The following is a 24900-nucleotide window of genomic DNA, read 5'->3' as shown; positions in this document are numbered from 1 at the left end:
GATTGAAACAGAAATAAGTAGGGTTAAATGGTATTAATTAATTTTGTATTTACATCTAATCGTGTTGGAAGCTCAACGCAAATTTCGTGTGTATCTACTTATGATTACAAATATTATCCCTAATTTATCAATAGACTGAGTAGTTTTTTATAAAGATAAATTAAATAATGCAATGATTAAAATAATAAAAAATGGAATATTTATTTTAATAATGATGAGAGAAATTAACAATCATGAAAAGGAAAAAACATTGAAATTAAAGTATATTGAAAAGAATCTTACGTCACTTTTGGAAGACGTTTGATTAAATATTCAAATACGCCTAACTTACATAAGTATCCGTAACTTTAAAGATTTATTTAATTATTATCATGAAATATTATAATAGAAATGTAAGAAACAAGAAGATGACAAACAATCGACACCGTGCAACAAACAAGATTGAAAAAGTGCTATTGAAGAATACTATACGAAATTCTATATTTCGATGAACCTAATTATAAAGCGTTACGGATTATCTGTCGATTCCATTACAAAATAAATCTTATAATTACGATAATTATTTAAAAAAAAAAACAAAAGATATATTTGAAACAGTTGAAAATAATTAAAATAATTTATTGCTTTTTAATTTTTTTTTTAATGGACAAAGAAAAACTTAATGTTTACTAAGAATACACTACAATTCTACTTTAGCACTAAATGTATTGTGAAAGGAACGTAGAAAAATAACTTGTCAATTTAATATTATTTAAAATTCTATGTTGATCGGCTATATTTACACGTCAACATTTCGGTTAAGTTGATTTCTTAAAATTACTGACAGCCATGTGATAGCTGACTATGAGTTTGCAGTTCCAGCACACGATCTAGATAAACAAGCTAAGAACATCAGGATCGAAACAATTGAACTAAGATTTAAAGAAGAATCAGTTAATGCTAATACAGAAATAAATGACAGAGATTTGATAGAAAAACTTAAAGACAAAATTTTAATCATCGGGATTACAAGAATAAATAAATAAAATTTAAAAACAAAAAGAAATATAGAGAAAGAAGAAAGTGGCAACGTAAAACTAGATAAAATTAATAGGAAAAACCAAAGGCAAAGATGCTGTAACAAATTTATCAAACATCGTGCTTTCGAACTGACTCATTCGTCGACTAACTCTAAAAACACTGAGAAGCTAATTTTAACTTATTATTATTCTTAATTTGTACCTAACTATCTTAAATAACTTATTCTTAATGAAACTAGCTTCTTGAATTATTGTTAAATTTATTTATCTATCTACAACATACACGACAACACTACTACTTTCCCTTACCCGTTTATCACCCGAAACAAACATACAGACATGGTGTCCGACATATTACTATTGAACAACGTAATATAGAGTAGATAACATAGCTAGAATCCCAATGAAATAATAAACGTATCGTCTTTAAGACAACAATTTATAACAACCAAGATTTCAAATCACAGAAATTATGCTAAGATTTTGAGCAATGTAAATGGAATTAAATGAGAGAGAATCGATCAAAAAGTATAAAAAGAAGAGAAGTAATTAAGAAAATATGGAAAATAAATTATGCATCCATACATTATGTCAATAATCGTTGTATTGGCTTAGCTCATCCAGTTGTAACAAATCTTACATATTCTAATTATATTCAGACATGTTTAAAAAACGGACCTTCAATCGAATACTTTCACTTAGATGATAAACTTCAAACTATTGTAGAAAACTGACTTGATTTTCCCACTAAATGGTATTATTTGAAATCCACGGCAAACATTTTTGTAACCTTTCATAACCAAACTTATCCAACATTCCTCCAAACGAGTTAACCTAACGTGGCATTAGAAAATCTAATTTATTTTTATTTGCATACAAAAATAACAATAGAACGATTACATCTAGCAAATATCTACAATAAAAATTATGAATAACCACGGAATAGTGAGGGAAGCTTGTGTACTTATAATTTACTTTATTTCATAAATATTATATTTCTATATTGGTGTATTTCGGTGCGTGCAAAAGCACATTCCTACTTTCATCATTTAAAACTTTATTTCTTATAAGAAACTTGAACAATTCCATCCAATAAATCCTTCGAAGGCTATAACATAGAGGCATGGGGCCTTTAAACGGCGGGACCGTGAACGTATTTGTTAGAGACGCATCGACGATGAACTTGTGATTATTGACCAGACTAGGTTGAGCTATCGTTTAATCGTGCGCCTCATTTATCACTGTTCATGTGGCATATATCTCTCCAAGTTGGTGTTCATTCGCTGATCGTGTTGCACTTCCAGCTAGTATTGAATTCTGTTAACATTTACGATACTACAAACAATTTACATCTTTCAACCTTTAGCGAGCGTTACCACTTAAGTGATTGTTTTTTTTTTAATTTTTAATCAATGGTTTTATGTTTTGATTCCTAATCTATACTAGCCAGTATTCAACCCCGTTGATATACATATATACACATCCAGTAACACTTATAAATACCAAGTGAATTCAGACAAAACAGTTTGATTCATATTTTTTATTATAACCATCCCTGTTTTCCTATCTGCTCGCTGTGGATTTCATTTCAATATGACTGACCTTTCAATTTACCTAGGTTATCATCTAATAGACATTATCGTGAATTACTTTGACATATTATTAACGCGGCTCGAAATATTCCATTATTACCACAAAACGCTACAATTCCCCTATAAATTAGGTTTAAATCGATGTTAGATAAGATGCTTTATGTAAAATTGTTTTGAAATAATTACAAGATGCGTGCACTACGCGATGAATCTTCCACTACACACGATGACGGGCGAAATCATTTATATTACAATGATTCTAATCTAAATTTAAAATAAATATATCCAATTCGTTAATAGCTAAATTCATCAACCTTTAACAATTTATTATCTACTTCATGTTGTTGTAAAGTGCCGAAGTGATTTAAGACATTTCTATTGGTGAAGTACGTGAAAGTATAAACGAGGAGATATTTGCGTTCTACATTTACCCTGTACTCTAGGATTATAGTGAAGTTACTGGTAATATAAATTTTACGGAAGTCGCATCTGACTTAATGAATTGCGTTAAGCGCGATAGTATGGGATATCAGTCGTTGCTTATTAGGACAAGCTTTTGTAATGTATATTTCAGTTTGTATAATCAAGCAAAATTCAAAAGTATCAGAATTGTTAGCACTTAGAAACAAAAGTCAGTTAGCCAAGCCAGAAGGCCGGAGTTGACGTGGATAAGTAACGGGCAATATTTGGCACTCCATCAAAAAAAAAAATAATTAAAATATCCAAACTATCTAAGAATATCGAATATTATAAAAAATGTTATACAATTGGCAGTCAATTGTTGTTCACGAATACTTCTATTTAAACAATATCACACCACCCGATCTCTGTCGGCTATTTTGGCATTATGATAAGTGTTATTCTTCGCATTATAAACGACTAAACAATTAAACCTATTTACTTCTAAACTCCTTATTACTTTCAATACAACTACAGGGAAATTATTTCAATTAATCGATATTGTCCTTATGATTTTTACGCGAGTACGTTGTTTATAAAATACTAAATGTATCGTTCAAAGTCTCTTACCCACGTAACATCTACAATGTCCCGCTCTCATCGAGGACGTTTGAATGAAACTATTTAATTTGTATTTGATTACCTAAAATTACGAAATTGAGCTCGATTTTATTCGAAGTTAAACCTTATTGTAATTTATTATAATTAAAACTTTTATTATGCTGTAGATAAATCAACATCATTATACATAAATCGGAAACAAAACAACTTAATATTAAATCTGTACAATGTTTGTGCGCTCTTATTAAAATATACCAGGTAAATAAATTCAATAAATATACAATATCAATGGGAAGTCGCATAAAATATACACACGATCAAAACCGCGCAAAAATGAGATACCAATATAAAAACAGCTGAAATATCAACACAAAACGGCAACAGTTTGAGGTTTCTGCGTTCACATTTCGAGTATCGACGGACACAGTCTCGAAAAATTGAAGTTTTTTTATATAAAAAAGACGGTTACGGACACACTCGCGGCGTTAGGACGTCCCGCAGCGCACCGGGCGCTTGGCACCACACTGAGCACAAAACGTTCTCGCCACACAGTTCCCCGCTGGGAAGCTTACATTGATCATCCATGCCACCACATCACTATAAGCTCCCAGAACGTCTTCGGCGGCGAGTGGCCGAAGACGTAAGACGAATTTCAGAGACCCGGGTCACCTTCAGAGCCCATCTTTAGCAACTCCAATTTCTTCTTCGCAATCTTCGAATAGAGAATGTCGATAGGTTTGGAGTTGTCGTAAAATGTCGGAGCTCTGAATATAATTAGTGCGGTACCCAGAACGCATGCTATCGTGAAGGCGAATAGAAAAATTCTATCTAAAACCATTGCGACGTACTTCCAGTCATCTTCCACCTGCGAAATAACAAGATAACATTGTAAAGCGAAAATTTTTATTGATTATTCAACTAAATATTTGTAATTACTTACACTTTCAAATTTATCCTTATTTTTAACATGTTGAGCTATAAACCTGGAACCTTCTATTGTTTTTTCCATTTCTCTTACATAAGGTTTCTCTAAGGAAGGACTACTGTCGTCTAAGTCTAGTCGGCAGGGCGAGCCTGGTGACGGTGAAAATAGCTCATCATCACCACCAGGAGGCGGTGGTGGGGAGGGCGGCATGCCGGGTAAGTCATACTCCTCACATCCCCACTCTTTGAATTTCCCGTCCAATTCGTCACCGCCAAATACGTCAGTCAAAACCTTAAAAAAGATAACAATTAGGTTTTATCTCATATCAGCCAAACCAGCTCACTCAAAGAGGTTTGTTAGTAAAACTCTATTTTAAAAAGAAATGTTATTGGATATTGCGAGATAAAGTTGAAGAATTGGGGATTAAGGATCGGGTGAGGCGTTTGGAAGTGTGCAGCCGTGGCTTAGCCGGTACACAATTAGGTTGGAGTGGAAGTTTCGGTTTCTGTCCGTGAGCCAGCTCGTATATCGCCCGATCCGTCCGCAGCCACGAGGGGAACATAAATAACGCGGTCCGCGCTCGCTCGTTAAGCCCCGCCGGCGTTGAGTAATAAAGGAAAATCGAAATGGAATGAAATTGGGCTGGAAGCGATATTTTCACGATACACATAGTACAATGGGTTTAGAATATTGTTGAAAGAAGCTTTTCCATGTTTAGAACGGATGGCAATTAAAAACGTTATTCTTGTGGCCGTTCCGCGTGACTTTGATTTACATTTGATTTTTGTATTTAATTCAAAATGATACTGAATTTTTGAGTGCTATGAATGAGTGCATGATTTTTTATCAACATTTTCCACTTAAGATTAAAAATGCTCAAATTATAAAAGTCAAATTACATCACTATTTCAAATATTAACATTAAGTACAATACGATGGTTGTCTCTTACCTCTGTTGGTTTATCATTATCATCATCATCATCGGGTTTTTCGGGTCTTTGGATACAGAGTATTCGTGGTAAAAATTCAATAAAAACTTTCCGTACCCAAGGTGCCATGTGATGTGTTACAGGAGATCTGAAGTTAACATTTAGTACCACAATCGTAACAACTACTGACAGAGTAACCAGCATCATTGTAAACAATAAATACTTCCCTAATAATGGAACAGTGAGAGATGTTGGCGGAATAATTTCTGCTAACAACAAGAAGAACACTGTCAGAGAAAGCAATATGGATATACAAAGTGAAATCTTTTCTCCCGAATCTGATGGCAGGTAAAAGACAAGGACCGATAGAAATGATATTCCTACACAAGGAATTATTAGATTGACAGTATAGAAGAGGGTTTTCCTCCTTAGAGTGAGGTTGAAAATAATGTCAGGGTAAGGTTCTTCGCAGCAAGAATAGAACTTTTCGTTCCGTGTCGCCGGCACTCGCATGATGTCCCATTCCACTGAGATGTAGTATTCTGATAGATCAATGCCCATTGGTATTTGGTCAGAGTCCGGCGTCTGTTTTAAATGTCTTAGATCCACCTAAAATTAGATCAAGTATTAAGAGGTATCATAGAACATATTAGAAGATAATCCAGTAATAGTTCCCATTAAAGTCAACTAAGTTAATGTGAGGAGTTAAATACCAGATTGAAGGATATCCTAATCAAGGCATCTTAATATTTACGCTAACTTTCACGTCATTTATTACCATCTCGAACAAATATCTAAAGTAGTGTTGTACATAACAAAGAAACAAACCCTATTCAACTCTAAAGCAAACTATATTAGGCGCAAATGTGAACGTTATTTCTATGTGGAAGCTAGAACCGCACTGATTTATTGGCTTCCTTAGTTGGATTGATGGGTTCGTCTTTTTTAAGGCCCTCGGCTGTAAATTCAATTCCAAAGTTTTTATCACATCCCATTACTCGTTGCGAACTATCTTGTTTCTTTTTACGTTTATTGTGAAACTGTCAATTCTTTAAGTAGCGTCTACAGGTGAACGTTATTACCAATTTACAAATCTATGAATAAAATATATCTTTATTCCATTGAAACGTATTTTTATAACCTAGTTATTTTTTTAACTTTCAAAATATTTATGTCATGTAATTACTTATTATAGTAATAAAATTTTGTTGGTAAAAAATTGGATAAATATCAAATTACACATGTGCAAAAAAGTTTAGACGTGAAATTCATTGAACTTCTTATCACTTTGCTGTTACTTTTACTGACCGTATAACCATCGTAACTCCAGGAACCGAACTTCATGAAGCACGTCTGCTCGTCAAACGGAAAGTATTCGACGTCAATTTCACAAAAGGACTTGTAGATGGCGGGCGGCTTCCAGACAACTTTGCCATCGTGGTGGAGTATCGCCTTCGTCATTATCGTAACTTCATAGTTGCCATCGGCGCTGAAACAATGCTAACTATTAATAAAAGTATTAGATATCTGTACTTATCATAATTTTCTTTTTTTAATACCATTGTAACATATTAAATAGTGTAATAGCAGTAAAGAAAATTAAGAGTAATTTTATGACATAAACTAGCTGTGACCGGCGACTCCTGTCGCTCGAAATAAGATCATAATTAGTAGGCTATGTCTTCTAGAATTATGTTCTATATTATGTATGCCAAATTTCATCGAGATTCGTTTAGTCGTTCTGGAGATATCTTCAAACAAAATGTAACTGAAAAGAAAGTTGCGAGTTAATCATTTTTATTATTTAAACAAAAGACTATCGCGTGGGTAAAATGCATCGTTATAGATTTTAAAGAGAACAAATCTTGGGTAATTTATTTATTAAATTATACTTGCAACAATAGTGATGTTACAGTAATAAGATTTAATACGCTTGTTTAATTCAATCCTAACGTATTGATGTCGACACACTGAGTGGTTAAGCGCTCGGCTGAATGTAGCAACGCAGATCGCTTGCTTAGTTTGACAGCGTGGATTATAGTGATTCATTGGAATTAGAGTTTGTGTTTCTGGTAATCTCTTAACGGTTAAGTTTATATAGCAAATATCATATCGATGTTTGACAGGGTAATAGTTCACTCATCTAAGTTTGGGAGTATTAACATTGATGTTTGCTATTTAAATCAAAATGCTTCTAATATTTTGTGGTGTCCATAACGTCGCCGTGGTCACGTGACGTTTGTCATTTGTTTGCGCAACCTCTGTTGATGGTTTTAAGTATGTTATTTTAGGCATTATTGCTTACATAGAATCATTTGTCGCGAATGACGTGCTTTCGTTACAAAATCAAGTGTCAGAATGAATAATGAGGGGACATAAACGTGGACATTTTTGGATTTTCTTCCTAACAGTTAAAAGTATTTGTTTAATATCTCTTACACTGTAAATATACAGTTCAAAATAAAGTGTTTCTTTTTAAAATACAATCAAAAAGTCTGTATATTTATGCTTATAATAATTTATGTATGTGAATAGAATACCAACACAAAATACACATAAGTAACTGTCAATCATAAAACAGAAAATATTTCAGCATCCCCGAAGACGAGGCCACTAAAAGCTTTGTTATCAACTTTCTCACATTCATGAAAATTGTCCCGTAAAATATATAGGTTGTTATATTCCATTACGTTTACATGGCGCCATTAAAAATAAACTTTGTGCAGAATATTTGCGGCGAAAGCTTTTAGGGAAGTCACAGGTGTATTACGACAACCTTTATCCGCTTAAATTTAAAAATATCACTGACACATTAAGTAACGGCTTACTTTTCTACTTTTAACTACATTAATTTTTATCTTTATTATCACCGTTAAAGATTTTATCGCCAACAAATTTAACCACGACAAAAAGACCATCAGCTTCGCATGATATTGTGGCCCTGTTGTATTGAAAATATATATATATATATGAATGCTTTCCAAAGTCTAAATGTTGAATATATTACATCCAGCATTCATCAAATTAGAGGATGAATATAGTTTGAGACATTTTTAGTTACAATCCTTTGTCGTTAATGACGTGCTTTCGTTACAAAGTCCAGTATCAGAATGAATAGTGTGGGGACATAAACGTCGACATTTTAGTAAGGCTAGTGTTGTAGATCTTCTTCCTAACACTAGGTGGTTATAGAAAAGTTACTTTATCACTTTTCTCAATTGAAACCAGTTTGAAAATAATATACGAACATTACTTGCGCATTGCAAAGTAATAAGAGAAGAAATATAACGTTACAAAAGTGAAGACACGGATATGACTTGTGGTAACAGAACAGGAAACCTTTAAAATACTAAGCAATCATGTACCACTCTCGAGGGAATCTCCTTCACTCGTCGTAAGAAGTGAATGTTATAAAATATCCAACGAATGGAAATATGGAAAATTTATTTTGTTCTTATTCACACCTGAATGTATAGCTTATTGATATTTCTATGGTGATACAACATTTCTATTGAACTGTTTTAGAATATTAAACCAAATTGTACTTTTAAATAGACTTTATTAGGTCAATTTCATTAGCGAAATGGGGTACAAAATACTTTACAAGGTAATTCTTGCACTACATTAAGGTAATTTACGTTTTTATGGATATTTATCAAACGTTAAAGATATCTTGGATTTGGTTATCGAATCCTTAAGCAAAATAATATTGTTTTCAAACTAACGTATTTATTTCTTTATATATATAGTAAACAATTATGCAAAATATATTATATTAAAAATAGAGCACCACCGGTTGCGGAGTCCCATGACTCAAACAACCAGTGGTCAGGGCTGCAGAGATAGGAACCTTGTTGCGCGCGGTTTCTAGGATAACTGCCTTTTCTATCGCGCCCGTAATCCAACTATTTAGCGAGAGCTTCTTGAGATGTTGGTCGAAGTTGTTTGTTTTGTTTTCTAATAATATTAATTCTAGATAGACTGGTTAAATTACTTTAACCTTTGTTGTTATAATCTGTTAAAATGTTACATTATTCCATTTTTACTATCTTGGTACTATTTAGAAGCTTGCACTTATCTCGCCTTCCGAATGGGCAACTTTGAGCGCATACTGTGTCACTTGATGTCATTCTATCCGCTCAAGTTACGACCTTAAAACTTACTTTTTAAGGTACAAAATTGCTTGAAAGATTTTACATATGCATAAAACTGCGATGAACTGCTGTTGATAATGGGTGACTTTGCAAATATTTGATGCTTGAAATAGACGAGTAAGAAGAACAAAGTTGCAACATATGTAGGAAAGTGAACAAAAATTATAAGAATTTAAATAACAAGATATTAATATTCGTTGGAGTTTGGCCAAAATTGTTTACTTGTTCCTAATAAATTCAAAAAATACTAAACCATTCCCAAAATTATTTAATTTTTAAAAATCTATTTTGAAAGCAAATTAAACAGAAAAATAATTTGTCTTAAATATAACGTAACATTTGAGTTTTAAAAACATTTATTTAAATTATTTTTAAGAAGTCACAATGAACGATAATATTTAAAACAAAGTCACGAATAAAAATGAGGTCAAACATTTCTGTTCTTGGTAAGATTTTAGTTAGATAAACTCGCCGGGTCGCGCGTAATGTGGAATAATGGGGCGACTCTCTAGGATATAAGGAGATAAGACGGCCACTAAATAGAATCAGAGTTTATAGGACTTTGTGAGGAAACTTAGCACTTATTGAAAGAAATGGAGCTAGTTTAAAAAAACTACGGACAGATGGAGACACTTTCTTTGAAAACTTTTAAATTGTTTCTGAGTAAACATTTGTTTTAAGGTTAATGAACATTACGTTATATGGGACTTGATATTTGTTTACTTGGATTTATCAAATACTTCTATAGTATACTTTCTTTTGTATTTTATTCAAAAATAACAATTTCGTAATGTTAAACAATCACATTTTGAAGGTCAATTGCTTTGAGCCTCGGGAACACCGTGGTTATCATGAACCGCAGATGCGTTCCCGGCTTTTTAGGTACAGATACGATCACTATTTGAATGTCCCTTAGTCATACTGGTTTGCAATACCGCCGAGGATTGTTCCGCGACTCATCGTTGAGGAACACCAGCCTATCTTGTTTTAATAAGACAGTATGTTGAAAATCATGCAATTGTTAAGAACCATTTCTATATCCTGAATGCTATCATAAAAAAGGCTTTATTTAGTAACAATTGAACCAGGTATCGAGCTCGTTTATCCATGAAGGCTTAAAGTAAAAAATATGGACGCCAATGCAGTTATCCGCAAAACATCGATCACCCGACGTCAAACTAAGCTATGCTTTAATATGATAAATTTATTTTTTATCTCTCCATTATAGTGATTCATTTTACTTTATTGTTCACTGAACATTTTATGTTAAATTTATTTAATTTATCTTGATAGTTCTTATTCTAATTTAATTCTTTTATAATAAATTTGTGAAAGAGTTTGCAAATGTAATTAATAAAATTTAATCTCTAAAAATTCTACATATGAACTCTTAAACTTTTGAGCAACGTTATAATTTAGTGTCTTTCAAGGTCTACTTTACACGGATTGCTTTATGTATTCGCAATCGCGTGTGTTCGTGCATAGCTAACTTTAACAACTAATTGCTTTCATCCAACAGCTTAAAAGGTTAAACGGCTCTCCGGTCACCAGTGATCGCCTGCCTGCATTTAAGCGCTGCCTAGGGCACCGGTGACCTCATGAAGACTTTTTATAATATCTTCAAAACCCAGCTTCTGATTGAACCCTATATATATATTAAAGATTCCACATTACGCATCTATTTCCAGCAAAAAGTTTTTAGTGTTTTTTTTAATTTATGCTATAGTATTTAACGTGTTAACATTCAAAGTCTTTAAATGACTTTTTTATTAGAGAAGATACTTACTTGTTATAGAGTACGATATCTGGCAGCCAAATGTGTTCAGAAGGTACGTGCAGCGTGTCCACTCCCCCGTAGTCATCCGGATTCCACTTCAGCTTGTAGTCATTCCATTCCTGTCAACAATAAATATATTTAACCTCGCATAATTTACTGCGTTGGCGCAGCGTACTCAAAGTGGAACCTAGTACCCGACACAAGACGCCAACATCGCATATAACTAAGCTAGATAAATTTTATACACATATCTGTGAATTTCGACTGCCTAAACACTTGTATGAAAACATATTGTTATATTTCATATCCTTTCCTCACGATGACTAAGGTAATCGTAATCTCCTAATAGTTGGCACCGAAAATTAAGTCTTAAGTCTTACTAATATTATAAATGCGAATATTTAGATGGATGGATGGATGTTGGTTTCAAGGTATCTCTAGAACAGCTGAACAGATCTGGATGCAATTTGGCATGGATGGAGATCATAGTCTGGAAGAACACACAGGCTACGAATTATTATTTTTCTTAATACCGCGCGGACGGAATCGCAGGCGACAGCTAGTGTGCAATAAAACAGGAATTTATTCTATGAATTAAAAATTAAAACTAAGGGGGTAGTGGGGCAGATTTACTATACGCCACCAGGTCTCACTATCCCAGTCTCTTTTTGGTCTCGGGCCGTGTCAGACCGATTGTATTCGTGAATTTCGTTCTTGCTTTTTATTTAATGTTGGTACTTAATGTTGTAAGTATATGATAAAAGGAAAACTGTATTTAGCTCTTGCATATAACGTGAAGAAACAATAGAGTATGAATATTCATTAGGCAATCCCCAACACGTGTATGTAATCCGGGATGATGAGACTAATTAATGGATTTCTGTCAGGAAAATTTCCTTAATCCAACATAAAACTAATTCATAAAGTTAGTCAAGATGCCAACACACTTTGTAAGTAACAAAGTAAATTAAATTGTTGAAACGAAAACTATAACAATTTTACTATTTGTTTGAAAGAAAAATATGGGCGGATTAAAGTTTGCACGATGTATTTGGAGAATATACGACACTGAATTTTCAAATATAAGATGGCATTATAATAAATATATAAATTTGATTGATAGAAAAATTCAAAATGATTCAGAAATTCCCTTGATGTTGATATCAAAAGTATCAAGAATTGTAATCCATTTACAAACGAGGAAAATACAGATGAGAAAAAATTGAGACGTTTAACATCAAAGGATCATTTAAAAAGGAATATTTTCAATTTGTTTACAGAATTCGTTGTAACATTGGATTTTCATTTAAGTCCGAAACGCGTTGGTGCGACCTTAAAGGCATTCTTAAGTAAGAGTTTTTGCCGAAGGGCGTATAAAGTGGAGACCGTTTGCTAGAGCCGTGGTTAGGCGTCGGAAATTGCGGTGTCTTATTAGTTTCCGGCCTCGGGGTCTGTCAATTGGAAGGCAGGGTCTCTAAGTGAAAATAGACTTGGCCATTTTTCGTTTGCGTTTGCTACCAACAGAGGTCGCTTTCTCTAAAAACAGGGTTATTAAGAAACCTTCCAAAATGTAACAGAGCGCGCGTTCCATTATTTTTCAAGAAAGGGATTTTGACAGTATTCCTATTATTATTGCTTTGACAAAAGGAAGTTTGTTAGTAAAAAAAATTAATTCTATTTTCTAATTAAATGAGGCGTCAAGTTAACTTCAATCCAATTTATTGTGGGGGAATATTATGACTAAATACTGCTTCACATCTAAACAATTGGAGTTGATTTTGTATCACTATGTAGGTGACCTCCTACATATTCACAAACACTACAGTCACACATACACACATACATAACACGCATACTACAACACTCACACATAAACACGGGTGCATGACGAGTAATCGACGTGACGTCGACTCGTCATGCACTCTTACTTTTATCATATTATAATACGAAGAAGAAGAAGATTTTTTTTTTCTTCATGAAACGGAAATGTGACAATTTTCTATTTTAATAATGAAATAATAATTTAAGTTAAATTTTATTTGTTACGATTATAACTGCGAGTTTTAATTTCAACTATTATTTTACTACAATTGAATAATATTTAATTTATATTTTATTATTAACGTGAAATATTCTATCCATTATATAACAGCTTAAGAATTAGTTAAATCGTAAATAAAATGTAAACGCAGTAATATTCCAGAGCGTGAATACTTAGAAGTTTCATCACGTCAAAATTAAAATTCTAAGAAACGTACTCAAAATTAGATTTCAAGTTTCAAGGGAATTAAATTGCGAGACAATTTTCTGAATACAACAGTCTAGTGAAATGTCTAAAACAAAACTGAACCGCCAACAGCCACAGTATGAAAACTCAATTATTATTTTGGCAAGCTCAGTAGGTCGTGTTAGACGTAATTACAATTGCTTAACTCAATTAAAATTTTGTCTACACTGTCTTCATTTAAAGGGAATTTGTTAAATAAAATTTAATAATGAAGCGTCATAGTTCTAGAGTTTGTTACGTCAAGAAATAATAAGGTATTTACTAATTAAATCTTTTTCGTATAGCCATTAAATAAAAAAAAGAATAACTTAAGATACTTCTCGTATAATACGAGTCGAACGATACAGCGCTCTTCAAAATCGGACAAGCAGTTAAAAGCACTAACATAATCGTCACTATCCCAATCGTGGTTTTCTATGACCAAAATCCCTTTTTAAAACATAATGGTATCACTCAGTTAAATGTAATGGCAGTGATAGTTTTCAAAAATTGTCGTCTCAAAAACCAGCGGTAAGTAATTTTTGGGATGTCGTTAATTCGAATTTTTACGGCTTATATAAATTACCTTTTGACAGACACGAAAAGTGGTACAAAGTGACTATTTCAGTATTGTACACGTAACGTTACACTTTATTTACCAAGGGAATATAACGTCGTACATGTTTATGTAACGCGAGTTTTTCGCCAGTTCTGTTCCTTTTATGTCATAAATCATTTCTCGGTTTAACCAGACCTTAGTCGGGGAATAACCCGTTTTGACAGCTTGTGTCAAGACACGAATAGAAATATACTACTGGGTGTGTATTTTTTGGGCAAGCAATTGAATTGATGAAAAAAAAAATTGTTTATTTAAAATCAAATAAGAACTTTTTAGTTTAGATGTTGATTTTGATAGGTCAGATAGTTTAGGCTACCGGAGGTCAAAATGAAAAATTGATTACATATAAAAAACATTTTTTTTAATAGGAGAAGGGGACACACATCCCACCGAAAGTTATGAAACGTTTCTCATTGGAAAAACAATATATAATTTTTTTTATAAGAGAAGGGGGCAAACGAGGGGCGGGAACACCGAGGTGATCAACGACACCCATGGACATCTGCAACACCAGAGGAACTGTAGATGCGTTTATGCCTTTAAACCAAAATTTTGTACCAAAACGGGAAATATTTAGTTTAAGGTAGCCGTGAATTAAATTCATCTTCAAGATAATTGTCTGTTCCTTAGCAATTTAACTGTTACGATTATTTTCTAATACAGTCTAACCTACAAGCTGGAATCTGAGGGAACGAGATGTGTTTGTCACTCATGTAGTTCGTCAATTCCGGACAAAGACTCTGACTTATCACGGCAGGACAGTATTTTTTACAAATACATTTAAACTTAAAGAATCATTATGTCCTAAGTGTTTGGCTATAGCTAACATTCATTTATAATTTCTTTATATTTATTGAACTTCCACCAAACATTCTTTTCATGATGAATTATAGTCTTTTCTCCCTTCCATTCTTTATCCCCTATACCAAAATGATCAAGTTTTTCTCGCCTCAAAAAAGTAGTTGTGCGTCGTAATAAAATTGCCGAGATCAACAAAACTGACTTTATGATTTATTTATGCGGACGGGCTTGTTTCCGAACCTACGGAATGTAATCTTTCGTTTCGTGTAATAAAGGGGACTAAACAAAATAAACAGTAAACAACTTAACTTTTCTCTCATATATATAGAAAGTTAGTGAGTTATTTTTCTTAAATTTTTATGAAGAAAAAGCTTATGGCCACTAATAACTAAATTAGATAGGTAAATATGATTGGATAATTTTAAAATACTTTGGTTACACTAAGAAATATATCAGGAATATTAATATATCTATTAGCAATATTTTATTTAAACAACTAACTGTCGCCTGCTTAATATCCTTTGTGTTCTTCCAAGCTATGACCTACATCGATCCCAAAATTTAACGAGATTCACCCAACCGTTCTGGAGATACATACATTCGCATTTATAATATTAGTAAGATTGATAATGAACTATTCACACTATTCTCTAATGCGATTTTTTCGACATTTTTAAAATCGGAAAAATGTTAAATAATTTTACGTTTAATCATTATTTTATGTTATGAACAGTAGCGCTGAGAACCGTAAAAATGCTTCGACTTAATAAAATACTGTACGAGAAGTTGGACTTAAAAAACTTTGTAAGGCTAAATTCTAGAAAATGTCGTATATAAAGCAAATAAAAAGAGACTTTACCACACTCACAGTTAACTCAGCGACAAACAACTCCACAGTAAAGAGACACGGAACGAAATTGAAAAGAATTACTCAGAGATCGTACACGTGTTACTTTGTTAGAGAAATTTTTACGTTTAATCTTTTTTAAAGACAAGAAAAATAAAAGCTCGCGCCCGCATTAAACATTTATTCTGTTCGTTTTATTTTGTTTTTTTTTTTATTTTTAAACTTAATATTTAACTTTGTATTCCATCACTTTATTCAGTCGAACTAGTGTAAAGAATTCGAGATAATTCACTCGTAATCTATCTTACTGATAAAACGAATAATAAATTAAACACATTAAAAAAGTAACTGTATTAAAAACACACGAACGTTGATTACATTCATTGAAAACTTTAACTGCTACAATCAGAGTTAAATAGTGACATTACAAGTCCCTTTGTTGACTTCACATACTCTTTCTTTGTCGTTACAGTCTTTTTTTAAGACTTGTCGCGATCACCAGGTATGAGTAAACCGTACGAGGCCACTCCTTTCTAGTCGATGCCTTTTTAGTACATATATAATCTGTGCTGGAGCGTCGGTGGCTCAGTGGTCAAGCCCTTGACTTGCAATCTGCAGGTCCTGGGTTCGAATCCCGCCATGTACCAATGTGTTTTTTCGATTTACATATGTACATTTATTCCGACGTTCTTACGGTGAAGGAAAACATCGTGATGCAACCTGCACATATCTGAGAAGAAATTCGAAGATATGTGTGAAGTCAATCAACCCGCACTTGGCCAGCGTGGTTGACTATGGCCTTATCACCCTCAACTTAGGGTAGGCTCCGTGCCCCTCGGTGGGGACGTATAGTGAGCTGATGATGATGATGATAATCTGTGCTTAGGCTTCAAGTGACCAACGAGCGAGTAATAACACTGGACTGATGTAATTATTTATTTAGTAACGAATTATCCCATCACAACGATGCCCGTAAGTTACCCTAAAAGGGAAAGTAAATGGAACATATATTGACAATCTATTAGTCATGTTGAAACCTGACAAGGCGACATCGGAAAAAGGGACGCTCGGTTCCTTTCACGGCGCAGCGTTCGACGTCACAATTTCAGTGACGGCCACCATTTGTCAGAGATTTGATATATTGTAGAGGCGGACGTGCCTCTATTGAGCTGCCGACTTTAATTCTTGTAACAAATTCATTATCGACTCTACCACTTTTTATGATTTTTAAAATATTTTTTTTCACTGCTACAGTACTGTGTGTAATCGTTTTTTTTTAAATTGCATGTCGTGAGTGAAGACTAAAATCCTACTTGTTTTAGGTAGGACAGAGGATTGGATAGGTAAGGTTGTAGTTAAGGTTAAGAAAATATTCTTTCCTCTGTCTTATCAAGACAACAAATCGTTTGCGTTTCTTAAGAGAATTGTTCTGAAGGTTGCCTTTTCTACTAAATAATATTTAAAATACTAAATAAAACTAAATGTGTTTGTTATTTCATCGTTTGTAATCCGTAAATTTCGTGAGGGTTCAAATTTGTTTGTCGATCACGACTCAGTGGAAAGCCCACGCCTTCGTAATTTTAACTTCGTGAACATACATAATTAATAAGATTAGGTTAACAGGCTCTACAAAGAAGTTCACGAATCGACATAATTTGTTTATCGTCAATAAAGCTCGGGAGTTCTGAGTAAAATTTGTGTTTCCACTGAAGTTGAATATATTTTAATAAATTTAAAGCTAGTGTTTTAGGAAATACTTCAATTATTATACAATTCATTTCTTTCAAATTGTAAACGTGTATTTTCTTCGTTGTTTAGTCTATAGCATAGACATAGTAATTCTCTTGCTATTTTAAAACAAAAGTAAGTCGAAGACTTTAGGAAAACGTTTCATCATCAGCTCACTATACATTCCCACCGAGGGGCTCGGAGCCTACCCTACGTTAAGGGTGATTAGGCCATAGTCAACCACGCTAGCCCAGTGCGGGTTGGTTGACTTCGAGATATGTGCACGACGGGATTCGAATCCAAAACCTGCAGATTACAAATCAAGTGCTTTAACCCCTGAGCCAGCGACGCTAGGAAAACGTTTAATAAAATTAAATAAAACCTTCGATTGTTTTTACTCAAATTCAAACTGACAATTTATTGTAGATTTAACATGGATGGACTCTTACAAATTCGTTTTTGTAATCGGCATCTCCTTTAGCGGAAAATCCGCCTCATGGGCTTTAAGTTGTTTTGAGGATTCAGTGAAGTAGCTTTCAAGTGAAGTTAAATTTAAGTGTTTGAAGAATCGATGTTGTCAATATTAAAGTACTTTAAAGTTAATTAATTTCATTAATCAAAAGACTTCAGTTTTTTAATATAATATTCCTTAGTAAAGTACGGTATTAATCCAAAAAAAAAATATTGCAACATGATTTTTTTATGTCTTGTGTTTAAGAGTAACTTACCTGTTCCACCCACACGTTCGTTGTCATTATTTGATTTTTCAGATTCTGAAAAAATAGAAAACGTATATTAATATATTTGGTTTAAAATTAGGTTCTTTATTACAAAAGTATGTTAAAACTTATAGCTTCGCATTTGATGTAATATTGGATAAAGTTAGAAAGTTTGAACTCAGTTAAAACATTTTAAAATAAGCTAACTAGTTAAAGATTTCATTTATTTGAATCATAGTTGAAGAGAAGAGAAACTTCGTTTTAATTATCGTTCTCTTATTGGCGTGAACGTTTAAAGTTCAATTAATTTTAATATTGTAGAATATGTTTCGTCTTATTTAGAGCAATTGAAAATTATTTCCTATTAAAGATATATTAACAAATAAATGATTAATGTAAAAAAACTTATTAAGTTCTCGCAAATATAAGTAAATAACTTAACGAATTTAAATTCGGATTTTTACTGCGTAAATACTAATGAACATTGGTCTTTTATAAATTATAATGTAATTAATAATACAAACGGTTTAATAAACCTATTACTTGGGCTCTGCGTTCAGACGAGACTGCGGAATGCAATTTTATACCAGAACGTGGGACTTATACGATTAACCTTAGAGAAATCTTGAAGTCTGTCCAAGAAAGAACTTTAATTTATTAATTCTTTGTGTACGTTATGATTCAATATATATCGTAATGTTATTGGATAACTGCTTCACTATAATAGTTAATAGACTGCTTACGTTGTTCTACGTAGCGACTCGACCGAAGTTAAGAGATATATTTGAAAACTACAAAACAAAACAAAGATTAACTAAGTAAAACTAAGTACTAAGTAAATCTATACATAGTACACACCAGCTCTAAACTCGGTCTAAAAAGTGAAATTCAATTTGCATGTCAAGTGGGGCGCTGAGCTAAAATCTCAATGACCGTAATGCTAGCTTCACATGAAGGCGGAATAGTAATGTAGAGCAGGAAACAGTACAGTACTGATATTGTTAAAACACACTGTCTAAATATTACAGAGGGTAAAGAACAAAGTGTCATTCGTTTAGCGATACCCCGACTGAGAGTACCCCGACTTACATAACAAACACGTGAATATCAGACCCATTTTTTACTAGTACACTAGTGTTGTCGTTAATTGACTTAATCTCGGGTTTTTGGAGACCAGAGATCCCGTTTAAACGTATTGTTATCACTGTTTTCTCAAAGATAACAGGGATGACGATATGTTTTATACAGATTTTGATCTCAAAATCCAACGGTGAAATAATTGTTTACTACTCTGCACGTGTACTACCCTCGTGGTAAATTAGCGTAACACTCGGCATCTTTCTCGTTGGGTGATATCGACCGGCCGGCATCCCGCCCCCGCCTCGCTCAGGCCAATTATAAAGTTTAATGACATGTCAACACTGTCCTCACTCACACGCGCCTTTCATTTACCTACCCTCTTTTATAAAGTGTCAAGAAGAAACGACAAATTCGATTAGACATTAATTGGTAGAAACTAATTTACTTTATTTAGGCATGTATTGATTTTACTAGTTTACTGTAACATTCCAGATTAGTGAATCCAATAACTACTCAACGGGACAGAATAACTAATGACCATTCGCTTATAGTGCATACGATTAATGTAAGTAAAGTCTGCAGACTATAAGCTCTCGATGACAATGTTATAAGTAAACACACGCCATCTGAAGTTCTAAAAAAAAACATTTCGATTTATGCAGTTAGAAAAAAAGACATTGTGAAAGTATTCGAGAGTAATTTGCTTAAGAAAACACTGGTTTTCCAAATATTGAAATACATAAAACAAATGTTATCTATAGTTTACCCCCCAAACTTCTAGTTTATTTGAATTCCGCCCTCCGCGCATTTATAGCATTGCTAACAGAAAAGATTTTCGATATCTTTAATCAAATGTAAGGGACGTCCTCTGGGTATCGTATTTCCATTTTTATCAACCACAAATGCTTTCATGAGCAATTTATTTTTTCCTCGAATATATTAAAGGCCGAAAGGGAAAACACGATTAGAATCACTCCCGATGGTTTCCTTTGCGGAACTCATGCTTGTGTACGACTTTAGTTTCTTTACTATTGAAGTATTACAGTAAACAACAAGCTAAGACTCCAATAATTGTTCGACATTGTTCTATTATTGTGCAGAAGTGTCGTCATTAATATCAGGAAATATATATTTTCCTCCATTAACCTTTGCATGCTTTTGATGTTGTTAAAAAGGTTAATTTTTAGAATGCTGGCAACGCATCTGTAGTTCCTCTGGTGTTGAGGATGTCCATGAGTGTATTGATCACTTCGGTGCTCGCGCCTTTCATTTGCCTCCTTCGTTTATAAAAAATGTATCCACATTTCAACAGTTAATAGGAATATCACAATATAGGTGAATGCGAAGAAAGACTTATTGTTCCTTACCATTGAGTTGTCGTGTTTTCGATTCTTTGGATGCAGTAAATACGTTACTAAAATAGAGATGCAATTTTCCTGAAAACAGTTGACAATCTGATAAATAATTTAACGTCAGTTGGATGACTGATCTTACAACACAAAAATAAACATCGAAGAGCCTTTATTGAATCTCCAAAGTGAAAAATGATACGTTTAGTACCAACTAGTTATAAACATTAGCACCGCCTTTGTGCTACTAAAGTATTCACAAAGTCAAAACACTGAACTTGTAGTAGAGCGCGACAGAGGCGCGGACGCAGCTGATGAGTAATTAAACTTTGTAATTGGATGAGTCGAGGTCAGCCAGGCTCCGTGAGCTCGCGACCGAGCGAAATAAGAGTTGTTTCAGAAGCAATTGTCGGTAAAAGGTTACTTATTAAAATGGTTAATTAAGTTAAAAAGCTCTTTGTATTTCTCAAGAAGAATGCAGTTAAGTAACTTCATTGTCATTACAAGTTCCCAACGAATTTAAAAGAGCATATAGCTGCTAAATTTATTCCAAATATTTCTTATTTTATCTTTTATCTAGTACAACGTCTTGAATTAGAAGTTAGTACGTTACGTATTATCTGTTGGAAATGTTCAAGCAAAGATATCGAGGGAATTCTAGTAATTTGTAGAGCGTTGATTAGCGGCGACAATTACGAAGAATTCTTAAGTTCTCGGCGGCGGCGTAAAGCTCGAGATTGGGCGCGAGCCAACTATTCCACGAACTTCTAATCTCGTTAGTGATTTACTGAAAACTCTGAATAGTAAGTCACACATTATAACTTAATGTGATAAAAAATAATTGCTTGAAAGTTAAAGATAGCCAAAGTTTTATTTTCTCATTTTCAACTAGATGGCGTTGTTTACAAATTTAAATTGTTTATGATGATCCTTGTATAAAGAACTAAGAACTAAAAAGTTAGAGTTATAAAAATTAAATAAACAACTTGGCTCATTCCTCTGCTTCTGTTTATAAAAAAACTGTTTTATTTTTCCTTACTTGTATTGATTACTGTTTATTTTTTGAGCGTATATTTATAAATGTATAGGGAGTTAGGAGCAAAGAAAATGTTCAAATATAAAAGAAAGATAAAGTCATTTACTTAAATAATTAGAAAGCATACAAACTTAGTAAATAAGTAACGTACTTATGGGATTAAGTTGGAGATTAATTATATCTGTAGCCGTCAAGCAGACTTACTTAAATGTAAGTAGCGAATATGTTTGAATTGTAAAGAAGATTTATATTGTTCCAATTTTTTTCTTGAATTCTTAGTTTAAAGGTTAAATAGATTTTTATATTATGGATAGCATGGTTTGGAGATATTATGCGGAGAGATGATGATCACATAAACAAAAAGTAATGAGATTGAATGTAGATGGCTATAAAGGTAGAGTAAGACCGAAGAAGGTATGGATGGATTGTGTGAAAGAGGATATATTGGGGGGTGAATTCAAATATGACGGCTGATAGAGATCTATAGAACAGTAGTACGTACTATGTCGACCCTTAGTGAAAGGGCAGTTTGATGATGATGACATTTTTATATTATTGATTATTTAAATATACACACTATTATAATAATATATTTTTATTAAACACATAATATTATAGTATTTTATTATTTACTCAGATTTATTTAAACACGTTTTCGTTTAAGGGTTTATAAGATGGTAAACCATAAAGGGTAAATATCTTAAAATATAAACACGTTGCATGTATAAAATTTAGAAAACGCGAAGAGAGCTTTTGTGAAAATTGTACGCGTTCAAAACATAATATTCCACTATGAGAACACATTTAGAAAATTTCGGTAAAAGGGTTGAGATGAAAGTTCGAAGGGTCGAGCATTCAATTATTTAGACTTGTTTATTTTATTAACGATGTATATTAGTTTAGGTAAAGTTTAAAATACATAACGGAAACATTTGAGTTAAATGTAATTTAAAACAATGGAGTTTTAAAACATAATATTAAAACATCAAATAAAATACAGAACGCATAGTAAGAGATATCCTCTTTCTGTGCCTCCTCTGTCGATGAAAGGCAGACAACGCATCTAGAAAAGTAGATAACATACTTTTGGCGAAATAAAGTGGCAGCTTGTTGGTTTAAAAAACACTTTTATGTTTATTAGGTTATTAGACTTGTATTTGTTCATAATTATATTAAAAGTATAACGATGTAAATAAAATTGTAGCCATTACTTCTAAATTTAAAAAAAAAAGCCAGCAAAAGTTAAATATAATTTTTACGAAACCAAGTCAACAAAGTAGATCTTTGCTACTTGATATTCGATTTGAAATAAGCAAGCGTACTTAAGTATTCGTTACTTAAGAATATTAATGTTACAATGTCGGATTTCTTGAACTTGCCGTATCAAAGGTGACATTACTAATTTCTACCTAGTACATAATAAAGCTAATGAAAGCCTCAAAGATAATTAAGCATTTACATGATTAAGATGTCTACTGCTTAGGCAATTCTGTAGCCATTTATTATTACACTAATGAGCTCTTGGTATAACAATTCCTTTTATTACAACCACAAAAGCGTATCATAAATCAAACGGACCAGAACAAGTTGACATCTTTTTAATAATGTGCGGAATCATATCCCCTTTGTTTGCGGCTAGGGATGGCTTTATTCGTTGGACATCACTAGCATATATCGATATTAAATATCCAATATAAAACTTTATTTATAAATATCTATACATATTAATGAAATTTGTCTGTATGTATGAACAAAAAAATCATATTCCGTACGTGTTTTTTTTCTTGTCTGTGTATATCTGTCCGTAAGGCCTGGTTAATTCCGGATAATCTGCGGAACGGTTGTACCGATTTTGACGGGACTTGGAGAAAAAGATAGGTGATGCTCGCCAGCATTTTATACCTTTTTAATTCTGCGCTGACAAAGAACGCTAGTCTATTAATAAAAGAGAACATGTTACATTATAAAATGATATATCGCTTAAAGTGAAACAAAAGACGAACGTTAATGTCTTTAAATTAATGGCACATGTTAGGTTGGTAATTAGTGTTAACACGTTTCTGATTGCCAAGTTTAAAGATCAATTCCTTTGAACATTAATGAGTGAAGCTTACGCTTACGTTTACGCAATTACACACATTTAACGCTTGAAGTATCAAAATTAAGACACTAATGGTACTGTTATAACTCTACCTATTATGCAAAGGCTGGGCAGTCAAATAAATTAATTTCCTTTATAGGTACAGTTATATTTTTAATTCACTCAGAATCCAAAGCTCGAGATTTATATACACAATCCGGATTCGCAGACCAGACAGTCGAAATATATTGTAAAAATTAATTAAAGTAGTCCAACAGTCTTGCGGGTTTCTTTTTAAAAAGACCCTAAGTGCCGGCCGCCTAACAGTACGTTTGTAATTCGGTATTAACGATGTGATACTGTTGCCGATACATACGGAACTTTTCATACTTTTTATTTTTATTTTAATTATATATTTAGAATGTTATGCTTTATTCTTCCTTTTTCTAATCCAAAATTGAATTATAGCTGTAAATAAATCTTCAAACAGTGCGTGTTTTTGTATTTTCCTTCATCTTATAACGTTATGTTACTTCGTCTTTAAATACTTTAAATACAACTGAATGATATAAAAATGAAGTCGGCTAAAAATATTTTCATCAAAAACTTGTTTTAGGGTGAGTGAATGATTATTTTTGATTTTTGATACCCGAACACAATCAGAACAAAATACTTGTTTAAGATAATATTTACGTTTTATTTCGTAGTAGCTGACGCCCGTGAGTACATACGCGCGGAATTAAAAAAGAACTATGTAAATCGCCAATGTGTTCTTCCAGGCTATGTTCTACATCTGTGCCGAATTTCAGCGGGATACATTCAGCCATTCTGGAGATATCTTCTGACAAACGCACAACATTTTTTTTCCAAAAATCAAAGATTCATTTTTGTAGGAGTTTATTATTTGTTACTAAACTCCAATAATTCCTACAAAAACAAACCGCATTGTTTTGTAGCGT

At 32.8% G+C, this 24900-nt stretch overlaps 1 protein-coding gene across 1 annotated transcript in view; it reads right to left on the bottom strand.

Annotated features, from left to right (window-relative positions):
* Positions 1-3946: 3946 nt before the first annotated feature.
* nAChRalpha1 (nicotinic acetylcholine receptor alpha1) overlaps positions 3947-24900 on the bottom strand; it is a 162554-nt gene continuing 141600 nt past the window's right edge. Inside the window, exons 3-8 of the mRNA XM_013314525.1 lie at positions 18406-18450; positions 11426-11535; positions 6794-6974; positions 5507-6094; positions 4572-4847; positions 3947-4496 (exon numbers count right to left, since the gene is read on the bottom strand). Of these exons, the coding sequence (XP_013169979.1) occupies positions 4284-4496; positions 4572-4847; positions 5507-6094; positions 6794-6974; positions 11426-11535; positions 18406-18450 (1413 nt within the window). The 3' untranslated portion in view covers positions 3947-4283. The remainder of the gene's footprint in view (positions 4497-4571; positions 4848-5506; positions 6095-6793; positions 6975-11425; positions 11536-18405; positions 18451-24900) is intronic.

The sequence above is a fragment of the Papilio xuthus genome, unplaced genomic scaffold, assembly GCF_000836235.2.
Source record: "Papilio xuthus unplaced genomic scaffold, Pxut_1.1 DF827461.1, whole genome shotgun sequence".
Taxonomy (NCBI): domain Eukaryota; kingdom Metazoa; phylum Arthropoda; class Insecta; order Lepidoptera; family Papilionidae; genus Papilio; species Papilio xuthus.
The sequence above is the reverse complement of the archived record's forward strand: the minus strand, read 5'-3'. Positions and strand labels throughout refer to the sequence as shown.